The 9,866-nt window shown below is 45.0% G+C and overlaps 1 protein-coding gene across 1 annotated transcript in view; it reads left to right on the top strand.

Annotated features, from left to right (window-relative positions):
• LTF (lactotransferrin) overlaps window positions 1–7,866 on the top strand; it is a 33,394-nt gene extending 25,528 nt beyond the window's left edge. The window contains 4 exon segments of the mRNA NM_180998.2: window positions 2,592–2,659; window positions 4,580–4,764; window positions 5,895–6,084; window positions 7,641–7,866. Of these exon segments, the coding sequence (NP_851341.1) occupies window positions 2,592–2,659; window positions 4,580–4,764; window positions 5,895–6,084; window positions 7,641–7,675 (478 nt within the window). The 3' untranslated portion in view covers window positions 7,676–7,866.
• Window positions 7,867–9,866: the final 2,000 nt, after the last annotated feature.

Genomic DNA, 9,866 nt, shown 5'->3' on the forward strand with positions numbered 1-9,866 from the left:
TAAGTGTCTTATTAAACTTTGCTTAACTTTCTATACTGCTTTTAAAAAATCACTCATTCATCCCCAAACCTTGCACTCGTAGCACAAATCTCCTAATATCCTGTGCATAAACAGACTGGGTGCTGCCCCAGGTTCATCATTTACCTGCGAATGTAGCATCTGAAGTTTCCACCCTCCTTCCCAGTCTAGATTGGCCCTTTCTAGGCCCCCCGAACATCTGTGGTCCTGAGATTCCTCTGAATCATCATTCTGGGATTTTCCATTGTCTTACTTCCTGTTAAAGGACTTGTTTTTTGGATCCTGCAGCTTTCGCTTTCTTGATTTTGTTGTGACAGAACATATCTTCTTGAGAAAGAGTGAGTAGGAGTTGCTGGTTTTTGAGTATTTACATGTTTAAAAACATCTTTAGCCCACTCTTGAAGGGATTTATCGTTTGAATAAGTAAATGTAGCCTAGAAAAAATGTTCCTAGGAATTCTGGCAGGATTTCCACATCTGGGAAATGGCAGCATTAACTGGTTTAATCAACAGTCCCACGAAAAACAAGGAAGAGTGTTGGATTCAGCACAAACACACACACAGACATGTTCCTAAGAGCATTGAATAACTGACAAAGTAACAAGGGATTATTAGACTAAAATCTAAGGCAAATAGGGACTCAGGGAGCTAAGTGGAGCCACTTTGTCCTGAGACAAACTTACACTCAGAGGTTGCATACACCTTTAGGGTAGGAGTGGACGAGAGGTAGCTTCCCCTCCACTCCCATAGGGCTTCAAGTTGCCTAGATGCTGAGGAAAATACACACCATCCCTGAAAAAGTGAAACCATGGGCCAGCTCTTACATGAATTTGTAGCTCCAACTTATGTCTCTTAGGATGGTTCAGAAATTCTCAACTCATAATTCCAAAAAAAGTGACCCTAGACTAGCGAGATCACTCCTCTAGGAACCTGTCTGGAAGACAGAATCTTCAGGTTAGGCCCCAAAGACTGCTCAGAAATACGATTTGAATAATAATGAGCCAGACACAGTACAAGCAGTAACTATAGCAATGCTAAACCAACACACAGGGAAGAAGTTGCCAGAAGTGGAAAACAGAAGAAGCAGCAGGTTAGTGTTCTTAAAAGGAATAAATAGAACTTCTAGAAAGGAAAAAAAGTACAGCGATTGAAGTTAGCTGTGCAGCTGACCAATTTAGCAGATTAAACGTAGCTAAAAAGAGAAGTAGTGATGTGGAAAGTATATGAAAAAATTATGCAGAATGTAACATAGAAAGAAAATAAGCAAATTCAGAAATTTAAGAGCATCAATCTATTGTCTTCTAAATCTAAAGTTTCCGATGAGAAAGCTGATAGCGGTTTTTGATTCCTGCTGCTGCTGCTGCTGCTAAGTTGATTCAGTCGTGTCCAACTCTGTACGACCCCATAGACGGCAGCCCACCAGGCTCCCCCGGCCCTGGGATTCTCCACGAAAGAACACTGGAGTGGGTTGCCATGTCCTTCTCCAATGCATGAAAGTGAAAAGTGAAAGTGAAGATGCTCAGTCGTGTTCGACTCCTAGTGACCCCATGGACTGCAGCTCACGAGGCTCTTCTGTCCATGGGATTTTCCAGGCAAGAGTACTGGAGTGGGTTGCCATTGCTTCCCTAATTCTTTGTATATGACATTTTTTTCTTCTTGAAAAGAAAATTGTTTTTAAGTTTTTAGCAGTTTATTTTTGGCTTCCTGATTCTGAGAGAGAAGTTTTAGAAAGCTCATGAGATGTTTTAGTAAACAGATCTACACAAAGAATATTTTTTTGAAGAGTAAATAAATCAGACATATTGGATGCATATTTATCTCTAAATTTCAGAGATTAAACAATGAATGAAAAATACTCTCTAGGAAAAATGAGTTCGGGGTTTCACCCAATGTAAAATGCTTTGAAAGTTATTTTCTTGAAAAGTTTTTGATTTTAAAAAATAAAAGAAATAAGCAATAGTTGTAAAAATTATTTTTCAATCTCCCTCCAGTGTTCTGAAACTTCAAGAGGTTATATATGTGGGTCTTCTTTTAATCCATTGGTTGCACATGTGTATTTACACTGCATGTATATAGGCTCTATTTAGTCCTCCTGTTCTCAGCTACTTTCATGGTACCTCGTACTTCTAAATGTTGAGTTTTTCTGGAGTTCTGCTGTGCACATCAGCTTTCTCCTTGGGTGTCCCCCACCCAAGTTGGACACTTGGGCGTCCAATTTATGTCACAGTTTTCTTTACTCTGTTGGGTCAGTTACTGCTCACCTATTTGATCTCTGACTTCCAAATGACATTATTATCTTCCCTCTTTCCCTCTTGCCTTCCTCTCACTCATGGATTTGTGGCTTAAAAAAAAGAAAATCTCATTCGTGCCATGTTATTGGCATTTTACAAGGAGGGAAGGTACTCAGAAGTCTTTGAGCTACTATTTTAAACTCTAAAGTTCCTGGACATATTTGTCTTTCTTTTTTCTATTTGCTTCCATGTTTCAGTTTTTGGAATGTGTATTATAAATAGCTATGAAAATTCTAATAGTTTTTCCTCTCTGGCAATGTTTTGATTCTCTGGAACAATTTAGGTGCCTGGCTGAGGACGTTGGGGACGTTGCCTTTGTGAAAAACGACACAGTCTGGGAGAACACGAATGGTAGGTAAAGGTGTTTTCCTTTCCCCTTCAGAGCACGATCCTTGCCGTCACAACAGAGCCTACTGTTGTGGCAGTCCCAGCGCGGGTTGGAAAAGAATTTCCTGACACAAAGTATTTCAGCAAGGAGTGACTTTATAAGAACAAGGAGCAGAGATAACGAGGGTCTGCAGGCACAGCGGGCCGACCTCCTGACCAGGGATAGTTGACCAAATGCTGTTGGAACAGCAACTAGGCTCAAGGGAGAACTGACTCTTTCCTGGGTTAGTAGCCAACTTTTATAACCTCGAGACGAAAATTGCTGCTGGAAGGGTGGCATTAGGTGATTGGTTAGGGCGCTAGAGAGTGAGTACCGGGGTAGGCATTTTTTCCTGTTAATAATACGGGGTCAGGAAACTGGTCAGTAAGGATCAGGTGGGCTTTTGGCAATGGTTGCAATGGGGCTCAGTCAGTTCCAGAGGTGACCTTGATTCTGAGCCACAGAAGCACACTATCTGCCTGTCTCAGCCAATTGGAAGTTGAAAGTGAATGATACTTAAAAAAAAAAAAAATTGAACATATGCAAGTAAAAGTTTCCCCTTTTTAAAAAGGAAGTAGAAGGCTTCATTCAGCCCCTGTGAACTGTCAGTGGGGAGACTTCTTGGGGAGTGAATGAGGGCAAAATCACAGGCGGATGATCAAGGGAAGATCCACCAGCCAGTAGAGAACTAGCCACTCTCTCTTCTGACCTCTGGTGGAAATAATAATGATAACTTCAAGACTCAGCAGTTTGCTACCTTCTAAACTGCACCTCTGTGCTCACCTCCCATCAGCCTCCCCACCCAGAGGGAACTACCACTTCCTCCCCTGGAGAAGGACCTGCCTCAACTTTCCACCTCCCTCCTTCAGTGACAGCCACAGTCCTAGCCGCTGCTTCCTCAAGTCCCTGGGGAGAGCGACTGAGGCCAGACATGTAAATTTTGGGATGATCTGAGTATCGAATAGACAAAGCCAAGAGGTTGGAGGAAGTATTTTCTTGAGGGGAGAGGACAAAAGGAGAGAAGCAGCTGTGTGACCAGGAAGCCGTATTTGCATACACACAGGCGATTTGCATACACACAGGCGGGCATGCACACAACTGCATTTCGAATTCAGGAACCTTGAATCTAAGTGATCTCCAGGGCTCAGATGAGTATAGTTTTATGTTTCTCTGGGATTTTGCAACTGTATTTTATTGAAATTGATTTAAATATATTTGATAAACCCATAAGAGAAGTTCCTATCCTTCTTCTAGTTACATTAAGAGCGTTGGAGTATGAAAGGAAACAATTTCTTCTTGAACACAAACCAGCACTTCTATTTCTGGAACTTGCTGGAAAATACGGATTTTCCATATTTTTATAATACACATTCCAATGTAACAGCTTTGTGGAGATACAATTTACATACTGTAAAATCCACCCATTCGGACTGTCTGATTCAGTGATCTCCAGCACATTCGCAGAGTGGTGCAGTTGCCAACAAAATCCAATTGGAGAGTGTTCACAAAACCCTTAAAAAAGCTCTGCCCCGTTAGCAGTCCCTTCCCCACACCCCCAGAGCTGGCAACCACCAATTCACTTTCTGTCTTACCTATTGTGGGCATTTCACAGAAATGGAATCCTATGATAAGTGGTCTTCTGTGATTGGCTTGTCTTATTTTGCATCATGTTTTCATCCGCGTGGTAGCATGTGTTAGAACTTGGCTTCTTCTTGTTGCTGAGTAAGACTCCATCGTGAGCACTGGTATTTGATACGTTTGAAGTCTGTATAACTTGAGGAGCTTTATTTGTTCTCCTTCACGTGTGTGCATTTCAAGAGGCCGGTGGGTGGTCACAGCCCCAGAAAGGAGGCTTTGACTCAGCCGGGCAGCCGTGGCTGATGCAGCCTTCTCTCTGTCTCCAGGAGAGAGCACTGCAGACTGGGCTAAGAACTTGAATCGTGAGGACTTCAGGTTGCTCTGCCTCGATGGCACCAGGAAGCCTGTGACGGAGGCTCAGAGCTGCCACCTGGCGGTGGCCCCGAATCACGCTGTGGTGTCTCGGAGCGATAGGGCAGCACACGTGAAACAGGTGCTGCTCCACCAGCAGGTAAGGATCACAGGGCCTCCTGCCTGTGCTTACCTGCAGGGGCTCCCCTCAGGTGAGCAACCACAGAGCTCAGCGGATCCGCTTATCTCCAGCCATTCTTCCTCGTGCCCCCGCTTGAAGCTGGAGATGACAGTATTTGTCCACACTGTGGGGCTGCCCCGAGTCTCAGGCCCCTGGACGTGTGCTCACTGCCCAGCCAGGAGAGGCTGTCTCTCCTTGAGCCTCCTGTTGTTCTTCTGGCAAATGAGGGAGGCGACTGAGCCTTCCTTTCATAGCCAGGTAGAGAGTTGAGTTTCTTCTGCTGATGTCTCCAGAGCCTGGGCTGGCTGGGCAATGTTCTCTGACAAGGCCCCTGCATTTGTAATCTCTAAAAACAGCTGACCCAGAACCTCTATAGATTTAAGGCTATCTATGTGAAGACATTTGAAAGAAATCCTATAATTTCCTTAAAGTCTGGAATTTTTCTATTAGCTTGTCTAGTTCTGTGTTAAAACAGCATGTTTTTTTTCAGATGTGCTCTAAAGACAGTGACCCTAGGATGTAAAAATAGGCCCCATTACTAGCATGTCTGGAGCTCCCACTATGCATAGTCACAGGTGCTGATAAGAGGTCTGCCACCATGAAGGTGCTTGGTCCTTGCAGCTCACCTCTGGAGGAGCCCTGGGCACAAAGGAGGAACCATGGTCAGGGGAGGCTGGGTGACCCGCCCAAGGCAATGACCTGGTCTGTGGCAGAGAGGATTTCCCATGCAGACTGCCCCTCTGGGAGAGCTGGCCTATTAGAATGTTAGAGGTGATTAACCTTGAGGACGGATCTCAAACTCCTCATCTGGTACCTAGTCACTCATAAGAAGTTCTGAGGGCGGAGGCCACAGATTTAAGAAGCAAGGCAAGATGGTGGGAGGTGAGATCAGAAGTGTTGAGGCTCCTGGGCACTGGCCTGGGGCCTGGAGCAGGGGGACACAGCGCAGGGGAAGGCTCAGCCAGGGCAGTAGATCGATTCTAGAACTCAGCTCCTTTTGCCCCACGGTCTTCCTGCAGCTGATCCTGCACAGCAGAGATTGCCTCCCAAGTCCATAATCTCTCCTCTTTTCCTCAGCTGGTCTCTTACTGTCTGCCCTTCTGACATAGGCTCTGTTTGGGAAAAATGGAAAAAACTGCCCGGACAAGTTTTGTTTGTTCAAATCTGAAACCAAAAACCTTCTGTTCAATGACAACACTGAGTGTCTGGCCAAACTTGGAGGCAGACCAACGTATGAAGAATATTTGGGGACAGAGTATGTCACGGCCATTGCCAACCTGAAAAAATGCTCAACCTCCCGTAAGTGGAATATAAATAACATCACTGAGAAAGCGTCTTGCATGAAGGTCAAAGTTGGAGGGTCAAACATTTTAGGGGTGATGTGGGTTTAAAAACGTTAAGGCAATACAATGTCTCTGCACCTCAGAGATGGAGATGGTGAAGGACAGGGAGGCCTGGCGTGCTGCAGTCCATGGGGTTGCAAAGAGTTGGACATGACTGAGCAACTGAATAACAAATACCTCAGGAAATTATGCTGTCATTGATAAAGTGAAAGAATTAGAGAATAAAATAAAGCAGTAGATAATATGCTAAATTTTTATAATGCTGATCGCAATTATAAATATATTTATGCATGTAAATATATCTATGTACATAAATATATGTATGTATGTATATACATGGGATTCCCAGGTGGTGCTAGTGGTAAAGAACCTGCCTGCCAATGCATATAAACGTATGTACACATGTATATACGTGTATATTGAGAAACGGCAAATTCTGATTTCTAGGCAAGTTACCATAAACAGTAACCATAGAGAATATAAATTCTCAAAAACCATTTTAGCCAGGAGAATGTATTGACAACAATTTTAAAACGTCTAGAAGACATAGCAGAGTGTTGTAAGGCTCCGGCAATACTTCCCAAATCTTAGTGAGTTCTACCTCCTCTGTGCACTGGAGTCACCCAGGTTCCCGTTCCTGGTCCCTGCCCAGGGGAGTTGGAGGCATTGGTGCGGCTTGTGTGGCGGTCCAGGGGGAGGGGAAGGCTGGGAATCTCTACATCAGTGGTTTTCAGCCGAGGGTGATTTTGCCCCTGAGGCATTTGGCAATGCCAGGAAGTGTTTTTAATTCTGATAACTTGGGGTGGGGGTGCTGCTGGCATCTGTGGGTAGAAGCAGGGATGCTTCTAAACAAAGCACAGAACAGCCTTCACAATGAAGAATTCCCCAGCCCCAAATGTCAGTAGCGCCAAGGCTGGGAAACCCTGCTGTATCCACATATATCTCGGGGAATTGTGATGCAGGTGGATCTAGGGCTACACTTAGAAACCCCACTGCAGGGCTACTCTCAGAGCAGCCCGCTCAGGACTGCGCCTCTGGAGGGCAGGGCTCCTCTGTCTGTGCTGAATCCCCAGCACTTAACATAGACTTGTACGAAGCAGGTGCTCAGGAGGGATTCATGGATGAATGAGTGAGTGAGTAGGTAGACACTATTGCAGGCAGATTTGCACGAAGATGATCAGTTGCTCGCAAAAGAAATTTGAGGCCCATGTGAACTTGAGAGTGTGACAGCTGGTTCACCTGGAGACAAGTGGGTGGGGGTCGTGTTACTCAGGCCAGAGCAGGAAATCTCGAAGCTCAATGAAGACCTGAGCTTCTGTGTGCTCCCTTGGGCCCTGCGGCTCTTAGCAGGAGGAGTCACTGGGAAGTATGGGGATGGCAAGCTTTGACCTACAGTGGGGAAGAAGGGCAGAGGGAAGTCTGTTTTAGTGTCTTCTTTGATTGATGTATTGATTCCAAGAAAAAAAAAAAAGGAATCCTTTTCTGAATCTCTGGCTTCGTTGTGTCCCACAGCGCTTCTGGAAGCCTGCGCCTTCCTGACGAGGTAAAGCCTGCAAAGAAGCTAGCCTGCCTCCCTGGGCCTCAGCTCCTCCCTGCTCTCAGCCCCAATCTCCAGGCGCGAGGGACCTTCCTCTCCCTTCCTGAAGTCGGATTTTTGCCAAGCTCATCAGTATTTACAATTCCCTGCTGTCATTTTAGCAAGAAATAAAATTAGAAATGCTGTTGATTTTCATTCCCTATAAAATGCCAATTATCTTCTCTCAAATGTCATACTGAAATCGTGTCTGACCAAATATCTGCCCAGTGGAACCTTTCCTTCCCTGTTTTCCAGGTTGCACCCGCCTCCCACTTTCCTGCAGTTTTGTGTTTGGTGTCTGATGGTCTGGAATCTAAGGTCAGGCCAAGGAACTATTTTCCTCTAGGGCACCTGGTTGGTCAGTTACATAGCTGTCTGTGTAAGTGTATGTTGGAGTGTGTATGTGCATATATGTTTGTTTCTAAGGTGGGGAAGAAATAGAGAGTAGGAATCAAGTGATTAGTGGAAGAAAGTGGGTGCCAAAAAGTTTATGAATATTTGGTATTTTGAGTAAATAGCATCAGGTGTAATAAATGTACAAATATAGACAAGCAGGGGAAAATGTGGAATACATTGGGCCCTCCATGTCCCTGGGTTACACACCCTTGAATTCAACCAACAGAGGACTGAAAATATTTGAAAAATTTCACAAAGTTCTAGAATGCAAAACTTGAATTTGCCATGAGAAGGCAATGGCACCCCACTCCAGTACTGTTGCCTGGAAAATCCCATGGACAGAGGAGCCTGGTAGGCTGCAGTCCGTGGGGTCACTAAGAGTCGGACACGACTGAGTGACTTCACTTTCACTTTTCACTTTCACGCATTAGAGAAGGAAATGGCAACCGACTCCAGTGTTCTTGCCTGGAGAATCCCAGGGACGGGGGAGCCTGGTGGGCTGCCGTCTATGGGGTCGCACAGTGTCGGACACGACTGAAGCGACTTAGCAGCAGCAGCAGCAGCCAACTATTTACATATCGTTTACATTGTATTAGATGTTATAAGTGGCCTAGAGGTGATTCAAAATGTATCAGTTCAGTTCAGTTCAGTCACTCAGTCATGTCTGACTCTTTGCGACCCCATGAATCGCAGCATGCCAGGCCTCCCTGTCCATCATCAACTCCCGGAGTTCACTCAGACTCATGTCCATTGAGTCAGTGATACCATCCAGCCATCTCATCCTCTGTTGTCCCCTTCTCCTCCTGCCCCCAATCCCTTCCAGCATCAGAGTCTTTTCCAATGAGTCAACTCTTCGCATGAGGTGGCCAAAGTCCTGGAGTTTCAGCTTTAGCATCATTCCTTCCAAAGAAATCCCAGGGCTGATCTCCTTTAGAATGGACTGGTTAAAATGTATAGGAGGAAAAAAAAAAGATAACATGTACAGGGGGATATGCGTAGGTTGTATGCAAATACTACATCATTTTACATAAGGGACTTGAGCATCCTTGGGTTTGTCTTGGAACCAATCCCCAGGTACACTGAGGTACAAGGGGAAACTACCTGTGCATAACTGTGCATTTATCCCTTGGCTTTATTGGCCCTCATTCTCCAGTTAACCTCTAGTCATCGGTTTATTCCTACTTTTCTCAGCCAAGCTTTTTCAAGTGTGGTCAGAGGGGGCTGCCTTCATTTCCTTCAGCAAGTCGGGTGGGTGGTTGGGTCATTCTCTCTTCACCTCACTGTAATTTGATTCTAACCTATTCACTCCCTTGAAGTGAGTAAGAATTCTGAAATAAGACAGAAGCTTAGTAGGGTTCCCATCTCTTCCCCCGAGCCCCTTACATCTCCGATCCTGTGGACCACGTGTTCCTTGAAGCCCTGTTTCCTGATCTTCCTTACTGCTCCTCCTCCTTCCTTTCTCTGCCTTTAAGATTTCTAAAAATTTGTCTTTAAAATTTATTCTTATTATGCTGTCCGTTGTACTGGGTCTTTGTTTCTGGAAGGACTTTTCTCTAGTTGTTGTGACAGGCTTCTTGCTGCAGTGGCTTCTCTTGTGGAGCATGGACTCCAGGGCTCGTGGGCATCAGTAGATAACTTAAGTGGAATGAAAGGCCCATGAAATCTCCTTTTCTGGCTGAAATAAAGTTTCAAAGTCTAACATCACTGTATCCATTGATGCTCAGTCACGTCTGACTCTTGTGACTCCATGGACTATAGTCCATGGA

This window comes from Bos taurus, chromosome 22, assembly GCF_002263795.3.
Source record: "Bos taurus isolate L1 Dominette 01449 registration number 42190680 breed Hereford chromosome 22, ARS-UCD2.0, whole genome shotgun sequence".
Taxonomy (NCBI): domain Eukaryota; kingdom Metazoa; phylum Chordata; class Mammalia; order Artiodactyla; family Bovidae; genus Bos; species Bos taurus.